This window comes from Panthera leo, chromosome B3 (genome assembly GCF_018350215.1).
Source record: "Panthera leo isolate Ple1 chromosome B3, P.leo_Ple1_pat1.1, whole genome shotgun sequence".
Taxonomy (NCBI): domain Eukaryota; kingdom Metazoa; phylum Chordata; class Mammalia; order Carnivora; family Felidae; genus Panthera; species Panthera leo.
This window is the reverse complement of record NC_056684.1, coordinates 125,060,461-125,078,745: the sequence shown is the minus strand read 5'-3', so window position 1 is coordinate 125,078,745 and position 18,285 is coordinate 125,060,461. Positions and strand designations below refer to the sequence as shown.

Here is an 18,285-nt window from a genome sequence, read left to right as displayed (position 1 = left end):
AAGTCAAAGGGCACAGGGCCCTGGTGAGGCAACCCACAGAGATCAGCCCCCAGGGCATAGAGCTGTGGAGAAGGGTGGGAGAATGGATTTGGGGTGATGGTGCGGGTGAAGCATGTGGAGAATAGCCAACACACTTTCATCTCCACCAGGAATTCAGTGGCCTTGAGTCCAGGGTCACTCTGGAGAAGCGAAGGCAAAACTAGGGCTGTAGAATGATGAGCGATGCTCCTACATCTCTCCTTCAGCACAAGATAGTTTCTGTAGTTACAGGAGGCTAGAGGTATGGCCTTTTGGCAACCATCCTTTTTTATAGAAGTAATCGTAATCATAGCTAGCACACAGCATGTGCTGTGTGCCAGTACATGATGTGTATCATCTCTGGCCTTTACAACAGTCCTGCGAGGGAGGAATCTTTCTCCCCATTTCCTAGTTGACCCTGAGTCTGGGAGGTTAAGATGCTTGTCTGAGACAGTACTACTAAGAAATGGATGTGCCTGGATTTCAACCAAAGTTCCAAAGCCTTTCCCCATGGTTCTCAAACCTAGTGGTGCCCCAGAGTCATCATGTTTATCATTTTGCTAAGTTACCCTCCAGACCTTCTATACAGATAGGGTAGAGGATGCGTATGAATATATAACATATTTTGCCGTGGGTTTATGTTTAACGTAATTAGAATCAAAAAGGTTTTTAAATAAGGTGTATAGTAGGTGGAGTCTGAGGAAACAGTTCATGTTCCCTTAACAGATATGAGTGCTGATAGATGACTGCTATGTGCCCACAGTATGGTGTTATGTAAACACGTTTCCGGACACTCCACTTTGAAAAGAAATCTCCTCATTCTTTAGTAATCAGCCAAGGGTCCAGGTTGGCCCAGAGGAATGCCTCCATCTGTGTAGGGTAGAGCCACCTCCCTTCCCTCTTCACCCGCCTATTCTTCTAGGCCCAAAAGTGGCAAGCAGTGTCCCTTTGGGCCCTGGAAAAATGAAAGGCAGGGTGGTGAGCAGCCTAGGCTGTGTGGACCGCCTCTGGATACAGCCCCAGATATAAGACCTCCATGAGCCTCTTTCTGAACATCCTGACTTGTGTAGTCATGTTGGAGTTCTGGCTTTGAAAAGCCTTTAACTCTTCCTGGATAAGTAAATACAAGATTTAGGAGAGTGACCAAATATTTCTAACCCTGTGACATTTATCTTTCTACTTCAGTCGTAGAGAAGTTATAAATGCTTTCATTTGCGCTATTGAGAGCTTCCAAGAGATCTGTGCTGATTATTATTCTGTACTGACTACCTGCCCACCGCCTGGCACCAGGGCTATGTCAGTGGCCAACTCTTGGAAGGCTCTACTTGGAGGCTGGATCGTTCGGTCAGGATAAACGAAATCATCATGAGGCCATGGAGCAGATCCTCATCTGTCCATATTTCTGGGCACAGCCCTCTCCCCGGAGCTGTCGTTCCTCATCTGGAAAGTGGGGCGGAGGGTCCGTGTCCAGGCTGGGCAACAGGATGTGTGTGAAGGTGCTTCGTACGGTGCAAAGTGCAGTAGGAATTCACAAAATAAAATCCTGATTCCATAGCTCTGTGCCTCATTTCCCTCTGATATGGCAAATAAGGATAATTTCTGCCTACTCCTTTACTGCCCTAAAGAGGATGGTAAACTATGTACGTGGTGGGATGAGACCAGAGGAGGGTTTTGCAGTCCTCCGAAGTGAGCCATGGGTGCATGCAGACAGGTGCTGTGGGAAGTTCAGTGTGGTTAGTTTCTGTACCGAGGCCTTGAGGGTCCTTGGGAGGAACTGCCTTGGGGAGACTTGAGGTATTTATCTGCCTCCCCTGCCCCATGCCTTTTAGCACTGCAGAGGGAGGCAGAGGGTGAAGAATTGCAGCCTCCATCAGGAGACCCCTCAGCCTAGCTGGCCCCGGCTTTCCCTGGCAGCATGCTGTGTGAGTGTGCAACTCTGTGATTCATCTTATGTGTGCAGGGGGTTATGGGGGCCCGGGTCCAGCCTGTGTCCCTTGGCCCCACTGCTCCATGCTGGGCTGCAGCAAGCCACAGACTCCTCCCTGTCTTCTGTGGCAGGACTTCTGCAGGGATCCGGCAGCCCTGCAGGGCAATCCTGATTCCCAGCACAATTGTGGAGGGCGAGACTCTGATCAGCCTACACTTTCTTCTCATTTTCTCACCAAGGGGGTAATTAGGAGGAGGAAGACAAACAAATCCCCTCACCTTGGTTACATCACAGGGTATGCCGATATTTGCTCGGGGATGCAGCTCTCCAGAGCAAATGACGGGAGAGCTGAGAACAGGCAAGAGCTTTATTAACACTTGTTTCCTCTCTCACCCCCTACTTCCCGAGGGGGCCCCCTTTCCCTAGATAACAGGCACGCCCTGTCATCTTCGCCAGTCAGCAGAGCTCTGTAATGCCACTAATTTTACATGGGATGATAAACAGGAAGAGTGTCAAGGGAATAAAAATAAGCCTTCTGCCTTGGAAGTCCATTGCAACCAGGAAAGAGAAAACACAGAAATGTTTGCAGTAGCGCAAGCTGTTGTTTAGGTGGTGGGCTTCCATTCTGATTTTCTTTTACCTATTAGGTAAGTGCAGAGTTTAAGTGTAGGATTAGAATGCTCAGGCATATATGCCAACTGAGGAATGTCAAGACTGGATAGAGCACACAGCAGGTGTTTAATGATTGTCAGTTGAGTGGGTCCTTGAATGAACGGAGATTGCAGGTGGGGAGGGTCATCTGCATCCCAGACATCCGTGTCCCATTTGGGTTTAGGAGTCCAGCATTTCCCTCAAGTGTGTTCCATGCAGCAGTTCAAGAAAAGCAAGATGCCGGGGGCCAGTATGTTAGATCATGCTGTGCCCTCTTTGTTGGAGAGTCCTAGCAAGTATTAGGTTATGAAAGACTTTGAGAAGTTCTGCAAGTGTATGTATGTGTGTATATAGGTATACTTTATATATATATTTTTGTATACATACATACACACATATATTTATGTACATATAAAAATACATTTAGCCTTCCATTAGCCCATACTGACTACCTGGTCAGTAAAACCCGTACATAACATAAATTGGCAAATTTGACTTGGAAGTTCATGCCATTGCTAAAGTGTTGGGAAACGAGAGAAACCGGAAAAAAATACTTTGAATTTCCCTGGATCTACAAAGTTAGCCCTGTTGTGTCTCATGCTCTGCTACACCTCTTGGCCATTTTTTTTTTTTTTCAATTCTAGATTCAACAGACCCAGGACTACATTTTGCCAGACTTTGTGTTAAACCCTCATGGGTTTTAAAACAAATGTAGACCATATGTTCTTGATTCATTGCATTTAACTGATCGCAGTGGAATTCTGCCAGAGCAGTAGAATATCTCCAGGGATTTTTGACTCTTTGTCTCAGAAATAAGTGTTTATGCTGGGTAGAAAGCTATGGACTTAAGATCTCAATTTTTGTGATAAGAACTTTTTAGATGCTCAGAATGTTTCTCTGGTTGTTGTTAGTTAAGGATGGTGGGAGAGAATCATCAGGGGTGCGTGACTCCTTACAAGATGTGACATGTTTCTCTGTTGTCGGTTTTGTCCTGCTCCTGCTGTAGCTGGTAGAGCAGTAGACCGGAATTGGGGGTCCAGATTCCCGGTAAACAGTAATTATCATCATGCATGGTGGGCTAACAGGGGGATTCTTATTGTTCTCAAGACACATTCATATTTCATGATTTTTTTTTACCTTGAATATATTTTCCTCGAAGACAAAAATGAATTAATTTGTCTTTTAAATTATTTTGCCTAGCTACAAATTTCATCAATATTCATATTCTTCCTGAACAATAGTCTCTTCCTCAAAATTTAAGAACAGTAGAACAGTTTTTAAGAAACAAATTACATCATTTTTCTCTTTCATTAATGTATATAAATTTGGCCACATTTCTGTTTTTAGTGTGCCCCAGGATCCTTGATACTCTTGTCCCTATTAAGTTGTGCATTTTGGATTTCAGTCAGTGCTTAAAACAAACAAACAAACAAACAGGCAAAAACACCTCTAATGACTGGTTTCTTTGAAAGTTTCTCCAGAGAGATTCTAAAGTTTTCTCAGAAACACAAATGTTTATTGAGTAAAACTGGTATTTGCCAGTTGTTATGACTACAGAAATAGGTAAGTTATATGTAATAATCTGCAAACAGATTCTTTGCCATTCAAAGGATTTTCATACATAATTTTAAAAATAGTTTCTATTTATGGAATATGGATTATGTGCCAGGAATGTGCTAAACACACACACACACACACACACACACACACACACACACACACACAATCTCTAATTTTCACAATCTTAAAAATAGATATTGATCCCTCATTTTATGGATGCAGAAACAATTGCTAAAGAGTTTAAATGGTTTGGCTGAAGTAATACAACTCAAAAAGGTAGTGCTGGAATTCAACCCAACTCTGTCTTGTGGGCTCACCTGCCTGGTGCCATGAGAGGCCAGTGTTTATGAACGCAGTGGGTTGTGGGAAGCGGTTATAGAGACCCTTTTGCACAGCTGTTGCTGCCTCCTATGCGTTCCCCAGGAGGTAAGTGCAAATGTGCCTTATGAGCTCATCTTATTAGACAGCAATGACTTGTTTGGGGGTCCCACTCAACTGAGGCCCTCTTAGAAGCAGGAACCACACCACGTTCTTCATTTTACATTTTCAGCATGCTGCCTGGCACATTGAAATTATACGGAGGATCTTTGTGGAAGAAATCAACTATTCTCATATGGGTCTGTGAGACCCTTCTCCCCAGACCTGCTCTCCATTTACGTATGCCTAAGTGTGTTTGCCAATTGAACTGTAGCTTCATGATGGGAAGGAATTAAGAGGACACGTAGGAGCAGCTCGTGTGGAAGGACGCCTCTTTCCCCTGTCTTCAAAAAATGTTGGGCAGCTCTCCAGCGGTCTCCATTCATTTTGTTTTTCCTGTTATTGCTGTAACCTTTTAAATGTTTTTTAAAAATTAATGTACATGGTTGTGTGTGGGTATGGTGGGGAGTACTCTCTAAGTTGGGTGTCTCAGAATCTCACCTGTCTTATACTTTGTGCAGTCTCTTCCCTATTTAGTCACCACAGTGCAAAGATGGCGAGTTGGGGAAGGCTTTTCTGTGCTAGTGAAATAGGTTATTGTGGCTATTAAACCAAATGTGTGGAGCAAAATCTGAGAAAGAGTGGCAGAGTTTAAGATGCTGTGTTCCAAACAGAGAATCTAAACTAGATATTGTGGGACCACTTAACTTAAAAACTGTGGCCTCCTGGGGCACCTGGGTGGCTCAGTCGGTTGGGGGTCCAACTTGGGCTCAGATCATGATCTTGTGGTCTGTGAGTTTCCAGCCCTGTGTTGGGCTCTATACTGACAGCTCAGAGCTTGGAGCCTGCTTCAGATTCTGAGTCTCCCTCTCTCTCTGTTCCTCCGCTGCTTGCACTCTGTGTCTCTCTGTCTTTCAAAAATAAATAGACATTTAAAAAAATTAAAAAAACAAACGTGGTCTCCAATCAAATTCTACAAGTCATTTGTAGAATTGCTATAATGCGTCAATCCTAAAGAGGAAGTGACAGCTGAGATGCCTTTTATTGATTATCTTCTGTGGTGTTCTTTTCAGTCTTATGATTTTCCTTTTATAGATGAGGACACCAATGCCCAGAGCCACACATTAGTTAAGTGACAAAATTGAGATTGACACCGAGGCTTGTCAACACTCTGCAGCTGTGTCCCTCTTGTGGCTAAGCTCACTGGGAGGACCACTTCTCTGTACCCAGTCCCAGAAGGCAGAGTTTAAGATGTTCTGTTCTTTCAGTTCTAAATAGGTGATCAATACTGGGTATTTGTAACCACTTAGAATCCAGAGGGGCCATGAATTTGGAGGATAGGTATTTATTGTCTCTCACCTATAGGGAAGTTAGTACAATGAGCATTTCCCTCAATTATGGATGCAGGCAACAAACCCCAGTGGTACTAGAAGTACCTCCCACTTAATCATCAACAGAAATCACAGGTGTTTCCATATCACATTATCACTGTGACAGATATCTCAAAGGATCACTCATCTCATTGCTCCTTGGGAATCATGGTAGTTATTGGTTATATTACTGGTAGTGCTAACATACTGCAGTAATCTGGGTGGCGTATATGGTGGTCTGGTCTAGGGGACTGGATTAGATTAGAGGAAACTGAACAGATTCAAAAGACATTTAGTATTTAGAATGGATGGAACCCCAATCATACTGTTTCTCTCATTATGCTTCAAAATGTTCCATTTCTTTTTTTTAATGTTTATTCATTATTTATTTATTTATTTATTTATTTATTTATTTATTTTGAGAGAGAGGACAGAGAAAGAGGGAGACACAGAATCTGAAGCAGGCTCCACCCTTTGAGCTGTCAGCACAGAGCCTGACATGGGGCTCGAACCCATGAACCATGAGATCATGACCTGAGCTGAAGTCAGACACTTAACCAACTGAGCCACCCAGGTGCCCCAAAATGTTCCATTTCTATTCCTCTACTTACTCCTGCTTTTTACCCTGAGTAACTCCTTTTTTTTTCCCCATATGACAAAGTCTTACTGATTGTTTAAGACAAAATTCAAAAGAAGTTTTCTCATGCAGAATCCTTACTTTGTGCCGTGTATGTTCCTAAAGATGGGGCATTCCTGAGTGAGCTACCCTGAGAAAGTTCTCTCCCCAGCTTTACTCTAGGTCATAGTACCTGTTTCAGCTCTTCTATTTTTGGCAAGAGAGGTCTTTGAGTGTTTCATTCATTTCCCGACGATACTCAGGTCCTTGAGGGCAGCAACACCGATATTTTCCTACTTGGATTGTTCCAACAGTCTGGTCTCCAGTACAGTGTCTGGAACTAATGAGGTGTCCAGTGGATGTTTTTAGTCACATCTCTTGTTGCCAGATTGCATCAATGTTATATCCTTGCCTCCCACCTCAGAAAAAAGAAAAATTTGCTTCCAGGTACCTTGGTCACAAGTACACTCATCTAGAAAGAGAATTTGGGAAAATAGAAATGAGTTTATCTGGTCATAATTTTTAATTATTTTATGGAATATTTTAAATGTATGTCATCAGATTCACCCATTTAAGATGTTATATTCCACTTTAAGTAGCTCCCCGGGTGAGTGGTATAATATCACTGGTGTAAATGAGATTAGGGCTTGCTCACTGAGGCTCTTGTGCAAAGCACTCAGTACCCAGCAAAGTCAGGCTCCAAAAAGAATCATGAGCTGTGCTTTTTTCAGGTAATAAAATGTTAACTCAAACTCAACAAAATATCAGTGGACGTAAAAAGCTCAAACCACAGTGCTAGTATGCCATGCCCTCTCAAGTGTTGTCATTAGCCCAGAAGCTTCTGGAAATAGACGGCTTCGTATTTTGTCTGGGACCATAATGATTGGTTTGGATCCTTTAACTATCATAGACCTTTAAAGTTAGAGGAAATTTAAGAGATCACTTAGTAGAATTTCTTCATTTTATGGGGGGGAAAAGCCAAGGACTAAGTATTAGCAGCAGAGTCAGGCCTTATAATTCCTTGTCCCTTACCCACCCTTTGAATCATTTAAAACCCTAAGAGATTTTTGGCCAGGTACAACTGGCTATTCTTCATTTCAGTCCTCTCTAAACGTTTTATCTTCTTTTTTCCCCCCTGAAATAAGCAATGGATCCTCTTTCTTGAGGGTTCAGTTCACTCATGAACAAGTTAAAAGCCCCTCAGATCCAAAGAATCATGTTGGGTTTTTTGTTTTTTTTTTCTTAATAATTTTGGCACCTTGATGAGACATGGCCATGGAAAGTCTCTTGACCCCCAAGCTAATGTATTTTAGATCACACATTTCTTTTCCTGGTGCTGAAGTCTAGGTGGGACAAGGTCTGGGTCTTTGTAATTCTCTTTGGGGGCTCTTTTGCAGTGAGTGGCAGGCCATCTTATTGAAGATGTGCTAAAGTGCTTTTTTCCTAACAGATCTGTTCTCACCCTACCTGACTTTACCACAGTGGCATCTCTTCCTTCCATTTGCAAAGTCCTCAGAGCTTAGAAAGGCTCTTTATTAATGTTTTATTAACATAGGCTTTCTTCAGAAATGGGAGTTAACTTTTCATGCTTCTTTCAAGGGAGAGAATGAATTCTCAGCTTAAGCGAGGAAATAGATTATGGATCAAGTGAGGAAATGGATTATGCTATTTCCTCTAAAAGGGCAGCTGTCTTTGGCAGGAGTCACATCTGCCATGAGCCTCAAGAACAAATTCATGTCACCATCGTACAGTTCATCTAGAAACAGAGAGAAGTGCTAGACACAGGGTTATAAATGTCAACAAGATGTTAGCCCTTCAAAGTGGAAGCACCAAGGGTGTTCATCAGCTCTTTTACTGTGAAATGGACAACTTATGTGGAGTGCTAATTGTATTTGTTTACTAGGGCGGCCATAGGCTGAATGGCTTAAACCACAGAAATTTATTTCCTCATAATTCTGAAGGCCATAAGTCTGAGATCAAGACATTAGCAGAGTTGGTTTCTTCTGAAGTCTCTGCCCTATGTCTTCAAAAGGTATTGTCTCTAGGTGTGCCTGTGTCCTGATCTCTTCTTCTTACAGGATGGTCATACTGGATTAGGGCCCACCCTTGAGACCTCACTTTAATTTAACGATCTCTTTCAAGACCCTATCTCCAAATACAACCACATGCTGAGGTACTAGGGGGTTAACATTTCAACGTATGAATTTGGGGACACACAGTTCAGCCCATAACATGATGCAAACACAACTTAAAAGTCTTCTCCCTTCCCTGCCCAAGATATGCAGATTGACACTATACACTCGTCATCTATAGTCTTTCTGGAACCATCATTAGCAGTGTGACTTGCTATAGAAACTGGAATCTGCATCTGATGCTCCACTTAGAGCCTACTTCCCACAGCTATAGTAAGGGGAAAGGAATTGCTTATGCTTAATAAATCCCTCGCTCAGCCTTTTCACCTGCTTATCTACAGAATGGCTTGGTGGGTCCTGCTAGACTCTTTGGCTTACATGCTAGTTCAAAAGTAAATATGTTCGTTCATAAAAGAAGAAATGCAAAGAAGTGATATAAAGAGATGATTAATCCCTATTCAGTTGTACAGATTAAACAAGAATATCTGTTAGCTTGGTAAAGTGTAAATAATTGAAAGCATTCTTGTGTTGGGAGTGGAGAATTGTGACTTTGCATGCCTGGAGTGTGGAAAGACCTTTCTAACCCTTAGTATTAATTTAAATGTCACACTCTGTAACTGTTATTTTGTCGCTAGAAAATAACTAGACATGTACCTGAGTATGCCATGCAGCACTGTTTATATTAGTAAAAGCAAACAAAACCCAAATATCCAACCAAGTAATCAAGTAAAATGGAATGCTATGCAGTCAGGGAAAGTGATCCAATTATATTGTTAATTGAAAAAGAGAGGTTAAAGGGGTGCCTGGGTGGCGCAACTCTTGGTTTTGGCTCAGGTCGTGATCTCATGGTTTGTGAGTTCAAGCCCTACATCGGACTCTGTGCTGACAACTTGGAGCCTGCTTGGGATTCTCTGTCTCCCTTTCTCTCTGCCCCTCCCCACTTCTCTCTCTCAAAATAAACATTAAAAAAAAAAGAAAAAGGTTAGAGGATAGAATGTATAGTCATTTTGCTATATTGGCCTATATATACTTTTGCTGTATTCGTGTGTGTGTGTGTGTGTGTGTGTGTGTGTGTGTGTGTGTGTGTATATCTAAGTATATAGAAAAAAGTTTGGCAAGATATATCCCAAACTGATAATATTGATTATCTCAGGGACTTTCCTTACTATATTTCTGCAAATCTGAATTATGTATAATATTCCTAGATCACTCTAAAAATCAGAAAAAATAAAAAATGAAAAATGAATTTAGAAAATTAAATATGTTACAGAAGCTGTTTTGAAAGTTTTTATATGATAGATGTGTCTGTTTGGGGCAGGCTTATTTGTTGGGGGAGAGTATTGAGTGCTGGCCTCTTTGCTTTAGAGGGGGGTGGCTAGTATTTCAGATACTGCAGTCATGTACTTGTGTTTAAGTTTTCACTGATGTAATGCTAGTTGTTTATTCTTGGCAGGAGGTAGTTACAGTGTAATGGAAAGCTGTCATTCTCTGGGTTTGATAGACCAACACCATCTCCGCTACTCTCCTGCTCTGTGATATTCAGCAAATTGTTTTCTTTTTAAATTTTTTTTGTTGTTTATTATTTTTGAGAGAGACAGAGACAGACAGGCAGACACTGAGAGCAAGCAGGGAAGGGGCAGAGAGAGAGGGAGACATAGAATCGGAAGCAGGCTCCAGGTTCTGAGCACCCAGGACAGAGCCCGACGCGGGGCTTGAACTCACAGACTGCGAGATTATGACCTGAGCTATAGTCGGCCACCCAACCAACTGAGCCACCCAGGTGCCCCGTCAGCAAATTATTTAATCATACTGACTTTTAGTGTCTCAGCTGCGGAATGGAAATAATAATGGTAATACTGACCTTGCAAGCTTGTTCTGAGGGTTAAATGAGACCAGGTCCATAAAGTTCCTGGAATATGGTAAGGAGTTGCCATTGTGATGATGGCAATATAATGTAGTTTTTAGAATTCCTCCTATTTAAGAGCTAGCATCCAGTCTGTGGTAAGAAAATTTCTTAAAGTTGTAGAAAAACAGCTAAATCAAGCCCCAAATATGTTCTATTTTATGTCTGGCTAGTTTTTATAAACTACCTTTACAGAAAGGCAGTTTCTTTTATTCTCTCAGATCTCATTGGCTGAAGGGTGGGCTCACTCAACATGCCTGTGAAACTACTCGTGTCTGCCTTTTTTCTGAAGAAGTGAGATCCGGAGGAAAAGCTTTCCTGAGAAGAGGTGGGAGGGAGGACAGCGGGGGGTTTCGGGAGCAGCTGCCAGGTTTACTTGCATGCCCCGCCTGCTCACCCTCCCCCCCTCCGCCCCACCACCCCCGACTTCAGGATTGGCTTGTTTTGTACAAATTGGTTGCCTCAAGCAACACGTTATTAGTTTGAGCCAGAATGTATCCCGGGAGACTTACTGTTTTCCTTTTGCCAAGTAATTGTCCTTTTCCTGCAGAGGATGCTGGGATTGTGGGGGCATTTTCCACTTTGGCATATTTCAGTCCAGTTCCCCCCTTTTCACTGAGTGTTTGCTATTTGCAAGGCACTTTGCCATTTCACTGCGTTTAGAAATCAACCAGTTGTGAGCTGTTAATGTTTATTTTCAAACTCCTGAATATTTCCCTCCTCCTTCCTTAAACATCCCAGTACTGTGTCTAAGGAAAGAAGATGCTATTCCTGGTGAAAATATTCACCATCCCTCTCTCTGATGTAGCACCCCCCCCCCCCACACACACACACATATACACTCCTGCAGAATGATATTATATTCCTGCCCCATTGACATCAGGCTTGGTCGGTGAAATGCAGGTGGACGTAATACTTCAGGCACAGAGTTCCGTGTGCTTCCAACACCACTCCTTTTCCCTTTGTCAGAGCCCCCACATGTCACCCTCAGGCAGACCCTGGCTTGGACCCTGTTTTGGTGTTCCTTTGGCTTCACTGGGCCTCACTTCCCATCTTCCAGAGCACAGTCCCTGTACCCAGGACTCCAGGACCCTCTTCCTACAGAGCCACAGGCCTGCTCCCTGGCTTCGTCCTGGACTTGTGCACCCGGGCACAGCCCACACTGCTGGTGTGTGCAGCCCCAGGCCGACAGGCTGAGAATGGAGCTTGAGTGTGGGGCCAGGGGGAGCCTCCCCAGTGCAGGCTGGAGTGGGCTGGGCTGGAGGAGAAGGAAGGGGGCAAGCCTCAGGCGGGGCCACTTCCTCCTACACAGTGATGTTTCTGTGTGGAGCCCCAAGGGGTCCAACAAGCTGCCATTCCATCTTGGCCTTCTGGTTTGTTATGAACACATACTCATCGAGGAGGATAGGATACACTTCATTTAACAGGTTTTAGCTTGGTCTGTACTTTTAAATACTGACACCTATGTTAGCCAGCATCTGAATCCTTAGGGCAGTGCCCACCAATGCTTGGGGGTAAGTCTGATGGTCTAGACAGGGGCCGCTCTTCCGGCCTGGGCCTTGGAATGATGTGCGACAGAGCCGTGGCGGATTCTTGACAGATGTGAGATGTAAATCTTGTAATAAGCCATTGAGATTCTGGGCTTATCTGTTAACTGTGGCATCGTTTAGATTAAGGTCACTAATTCCAAAATGAAGAGGTGACATTCGTTGAAGTTGTCCTACTTTACCCACTTCAAATATGATATTGGCACAACTTTTTGTTGTTATGTGCATGGTAGCACTACCCAGGAGAGTCTGAAACAAATCCCAGGAGTTGACTGGAGTTCTTGAGTGGGCGCGTACAGGCCCCATACTGCTGTGATCCCTCTGTTGCTGCTGGTGAATTGTTAGCATTCAGTGACATTTCAGGTCCTTTTTCCAGTAGTGATGGTTTCAATTATCGATACATCTGTCTTTCGTCACTTCCCTTGTGACCTTCCAGAAATCAAATTCAGGTTCAGATTTTGGGGAAAAACTCATAAAATGAGAAAATACAAATGAAGCCCCTAATATGAAGAATAGTGGGTGGTAGGAGTGCCTGGGCAGCTCAGTCGATTAAGCATCTGCCTCTTGGTCAGCGCAGGTCATGATCTCGCAGTTTCATGGGTTCAAGCTCCATGTCAGGCTCTGTGCTGACAATAGGGCCTGCTTGGGATTCTCTCTCTTCCTCTCTCTCTGCCCCCCCCCCCCCAAACTTGCGCTGTCTCTGTCTCTCTCAAAATAAACAAACACTTGAAAAAAATTTTTTAACAACAAAAAAAAGAATAGTGGATAGTATTTTTATTTTTTTTAATGTATCCATTATCTATGAATTTACATTTGAATGTATCTACCCATGTGTCTCCTGTCTTGTACCAAAAAAAATGGTCCCCATGAATGGTCTTCAGATTCTGTCTTCTCATATCATATCAACTATGAGGCTCTTACTAGAGCTAAGGGTGAGGTCTTTCTGGCTTGGAACAAAGAAAAGTCACCTGGACCTCACTGGAAGTAAAACCATAAACTAGGCCTCAGGAAATAAAATAGAGATATTCATAATAGCAGTTATGGTAATTATATTGTAGGTGAAAGGTACGCTTATTTTCAAAAAGCTTTCACATACATAATTTTATTTATTCTTTATTATAGCCTGTGAGATAAGCAGAAAAACCTTCTCCCTTTTCACAGAGGAGGAAACTAAGGCCTATTAAGTTTCAATGGTTTGCTCTCTGTTCTGCTACCAATATTAATGTTGGTATTAGGAATATTAATGCACTAATTTATTAATATGTACTATATAACACATTATACTAATGATACACTTTACATTATACTTTATAGGTTTAATAGACTGTATATTATATTGCTGAGTATTAATTATTATTTATATAATGTCCTTGTCTAGGAGACTAACCACTCTAACAAGTCCAAGATTTCAGTGTTTCTATATGGTTCCAAGTTTATTTCTCATTCATACCACTGTGAATGCAGAATGGGGACAGGGTTCCATGCTCCAGAGTTCAGGGACCCAAGCTACGATGTGTCCGCAGAGTCTCCTCCAGTCAGGTAGTGGGTGGGAGGGAAAGGAGAATATCGTATTGGCAGAGCTCAGGGCCTGGCCACGCCTTACAGCCAGAGAGGCTGGAAAATGTGGCCTAAGTATGTGGCCAGAAAGCAGAGAACACCAATATTTATGAACATGAGAAGTCTATGCCACAAAAGTTATAGAAATTCATACGATTACAGGGCCCCTGTTTAAGCTCTACACCATTATATTTTTCCCCAGCTTTACTGAAGTGTAATAGCCATAGACTATATTATGAATATTTATAATGTACAGCGTGATGTGCTTTGACACACATAATACATCTGTGAAGTCATCACCATAATGAGGATAATGAGCATATCTGAGGAACACCCAATAGTTCCTCGTGTCCATTTGTAACCCTCCCTTTCTCACTGTCCCCCCACCTCCCGCCCCAGGTACCCACTCTCTGCTTATACAGATTTGTTTGCACTTTCAAGAATTTATAGAAATGGAATTATACAGTAGCCTCTCTAATTTGGGTTCTTTCACTCAGCATAATTATTTGGAGACTCATCCATGTTGCATGTATCAGTAATTCATTGTTTTCTATTGATGAGTAGTGTTCCATTGTATTGGTGTGTTACAATCTGTTTTATTTAAAACAAACAAATGTAACTTTTCAGTGTCAAAGGACCTGTAAGTCATTCCTTTTTGACTTGTCAGAAAGAACAGCCCCGGTGTCTCACACATAACCCCACTCACAAGACAAGGAGGAGTACATTGAACAGGTGCTGTGCTTTTCTTGTTTTTGAACTTCAGGTCAGGTAGATTATTAATCAAGATCTGACAACCTAATGTAGACCTAGCGTTGTGCCCTGTGGCCTTGGGAATACAAGAGAAATAAGACCACTAATCCCAGAATTTGATAGTCTGAGATCTGAACTGTCATTTGCTTGTCCCCTGGTCCTGGAGTCGCAGCCTGTTTCATCCAGGGTGGCATGGTGCTGCCCATGTCCCTCCTGTGTTTACAAACCTTCCATGATTTCCCCTGCCCAAACTTTGACCTCCTTACCTCAACATCCACGAGTTACACTCAGGTGTAACCTTCCCTAGCCTGTTTCTCACCTACAACATGAGGCTGACAATGTGTATCAGGAAGTATTTACTAAGAAATATATTGAAATAAATAAAAATTAAGTGAAATATTACAAAGTACCTATCCCCATGCCTAGTGGATAGTACATGTTCAAAAATTACATGTCTCCTTACCTTCTGCCATTTCTTGCCCACTCCGTCTTCCCTCAATTCTGGCCTTGTCTTACCTTTCCAGTATGATTTTTAACCATTTCCCTCTATCAAATGTGCTCTCCATCCAAACCAAACTTTTTTGTTCTCCACACATACACCTTTTGCTTTCCTCCCTTTGGACTTTGCTTTGCAGTGTTCCTTTGCCACGAGTACAAATGGTGTTTCTCTATTAAGGTCCAGCCCAAGTGCCTACTCCTCTGGGAAGCCACCTTGGATTCCTTGTCATGCGCCCCAGAGATGCACCAACACCCCAAGGTAGGAGTCACTTCTCAGTAGCTCTACTGTGTCCCTACCAACTTCTTGTTTATCATATTCATCCCAGACTGGCCCACTTGGTGTTCTGTGCCTCTAGGCTCTTTCCCTTGCTGTTCCCTCTGTCTGCAAGGCTTTTCTTCAATAATTTCACACATCTTGCTCTCTTATTCCATTCAGGTCTCTGCTCGTTTACCACCTCCTTGGATCACCCCATCTAACACAGAGTCACCTGCACCCAATTTACTGTCTCCTTACCTGCTTGTGTTTCTCCATTGCACTTAACCCCACCTGAGGATATTTGCCTGTTTCTGATTGTCGTGCCCACATGAACTCTGTGTGTGCAGAGACTTTGTGATGTTGCTGATGTATCACCAGTGCCTGGCACATAGCGGATGCTTGATAATTATTTGCTGACCAAGTGAATATTCGCCACCCGATTATACTGTAGTCTCTATCAGATGTGCCCTGGGGGTAAGAGCAATGCCAATGTCTGATTCCTTATTAGATCACCTCAGACACATTGCCTAGAATAGTATCAGTAAACATTTCACCGAGAGACAAGTCAACAGTGAGGAGAAAACTCCCCAAGGTCCACGTGACTCAATTGCAGCTTTGGCCAAAGCTTATTGAGTACCTACCATTTGCCAGGCACCATCAGCTACTTTGATGTATGCTCTCTCAGCTGAAGCTCACAGAAGTTCTCACATCCTCACGCTAATATTCTAGTTAGAATCTTGGGAAGGTTCCATGACCTCTTCTACCTCCTTTCCTGTCACTGATGGAACCCTACCACCTCTTGGCCTGAAATCTTGCTCAGCCGTGCTGTTGCTGATCATGTATTGGAGGTCAGAACCCTCTGCCCTGCTCCTTTGGCTTCCATTCATTTATTCACTCACTAATGCATACACTCACTCTACCCCAAGCCGTCTTGTAGCTGTTGAACCCTAGCTGCTGGTGAGGAAATATTCCTGCCTTCTCTGCCTGTATAGTGTGTTCCTCATAATTCCTTGTCCTGAAGGAGTCTGGCTTCCCCTGCTCTCTCAGTGGCCTTAATTTCTCAAACCTTGGGAGGACTAGTGTAATGCCCACTCCCCTAAATTACTTTCGGTGCCACTGTTGAGCTGCCATCATTCCACACTTTTAGGTGAACCTCCAGTGCCCCACTTCTACCACTGTCTGCCCAGTTCATGCACATCACACTGCTGATGTTGGCCCTTGACTTATGTCCTCTTAAGTCTATCTTTCCCTTAATGATTTTTCCAGTACTCTGAGGTCGTGGTGTAGTGAAATGAGCATTTGGAGGGCTTGCTCTCCAGCTTAGCAGCGATAAGACTTTGGCAAATCACCTCACCTCTCCAAGTCTCCATGTCTTCATCGGGAACACAGTGATAGTGATACCCACTCTACCTGACTACCTCACAGGATTTGTTGAGAAATAAGGTGAAGTAGGCAATGTCAAGTTACCTTATAAACCAGGAACATTATATAGATGTCAGCTATTACTGGAACTTGTCTTCTCAGCTGTTCTACGACATACCAAGCTTCAGATCTCATTTTCAGCTGGAACTTCTTGGGTGATTTCCTGGTTTCACTTGCTTTCCAACCCTGGCTGGACCCCAAGGGCAGTTTTTTTCTTCAATACTCTACGAGTAGCCTTAGAGTTCTCAGTCAGAGAACCCTGACCTGCCACCATACCCTTGGACAGTTGTCAGTCCTGGGTGACTCCTACCAGATATTCACAGTCTCTATGCTGCTAAGCTCTGCTAAAAACCAAAGTTTTGATTTGATCCTTTTGCCTCATCAAGAACCTAGCTCCTTCAAGCACCACCCCATTGCATATTGTGTATTTGTCTCTCTCCCACATCACTAAATTCTCTCTCCCCTAAATATGCTTCATTAATTCTTACTCTTAACAAAACAGTTTTTTCAATGTTGCCTTTTCTCATGTTGACATTTTTAAAAAATGTTTTTTAACGTTTATTTATTTTTGAGACAGAGAGAGACAGAGCATGAACAGGGGAGGGGCAGAGAGAGAGGGAGACACAGAATCTGAAACAGGCTCCAGGCTCTGAGCTGTCAGCACAGAGCCCGACGCGGGGCTCGAACTCATGGACTGTGAGATCATGACCTGAGCCGAAGTTGGACGCTCAACCGACCAAGCCACCCAGGCACCCCCCATGTTGACATTTTTTTGAAAGACCTTCCTCAATTAGGTTTCAAGTTGTAGTGTAAATTTTGACAGGACTGACTCCATAGTAAATCCAAGAATATTATTTATGAAGCTTGTGGAATGCACAGCTGTGGTTTGAAATCCTGGTCTCCCTCTAATTTAGATCTTTTTCCCCTCCCTCCACTCTGTCCTGTATCTCCCTTGTAGATGCAGGATTTTTCATGTAGCCACAGGACTGACAGTCCAGCTGTGTCCATGGAACCAAAAGAAAGAACAGCTCTTGAGAGGTGAAACAGTGACTTTTCTTCAACCAGCACCTTCTTCTGTTTCATCTGTCTCTCCAGACCATCCCTGAACATCTTGTTAGATGGAAACGGCAGGAATGTTAGGGTGGGGAAGACATACTTGGTCAGTTTAGAGCATCATGATTAGGGTTTGTACTAAGATCTCTTGTTCCCTACTTTCTTCTTTTCTTTCTCTCAGTTCTTTCTTCCTATTTCCTTTCCTTTCCATTACCACAGAGAGCTGGTTCTTGGAGAGTATCTCTTGTCAGTCTTCATACAGGGAAAGGGTCACATTTTTAGTGCTGACTCTTGTAGTTAAAATTGGCAGCCAGTGTTTTGGGAAGGAAGGCATTCTTTCTTTCCAGTTTTATTGAAAAAAGTAGCTGACTTACATCACTGTATAAGTTTAAGGTGTACCATGGAATGATTTGATATACATATGTTGTGAAATGCCTACCACAGTAAGTTCAGCTAATATCCATCTTCTCGTATAAAAGAAGAAAATTAAAAAATTTTCTCTTTGTGATGAGAATTCTTAGGATCTACTCTCTTAGTAACTTTTCTGTATATCCTACAGTGGTGTTAACTATGCTCATCATGTTATACATTACATCCCTAGTACTTAT

At 42.9% G+C, this 18,285-nt stretch overlaps 1 protein-coding gene and 1 long non-coding RNA gene across 4 annotated transcripts in view; one reads left to right on the top strand and one right to left on the bottom strand.

Moving 5' to 3' along the window:
• Positions 1-18,285, top strand: part of STON2 (stonin 2) — a 145,415-nt gene that overhangs the window by 62,292 nt on the left and 64,838 nt on the right. Inside the window, exon 6 of one of the 3 annotated variants that reach the window (XM_042943980.1) lies at positions 15,125-15,205. The exons of the other annotated variants lie outside the window; for them this stretch is intronic. Within the exon in view, the coding sequence (XP_042799914.1) occupies positions 15,125-15,205 (81 nt within the window). The remainder of the gene's footprint in view (positions 1-15,124; positions 15,206-18,285) is intronic. 3 annotated transcript variants of the gene reach the window in all.
• On the bottom strand, positions 6,519-15,910 carry LOC122223009. The gene is made up of 3 exons (XR_006203981.1): positions 15,844-15,910; positions 11,107-11,247; positions 6,519-7,031 (listed from the first exon to the last, which is right to left on the bottom strand). It is a non-coding gene; the product is annotated as an uncharacterized LOC122223009 (long non-coding RNA).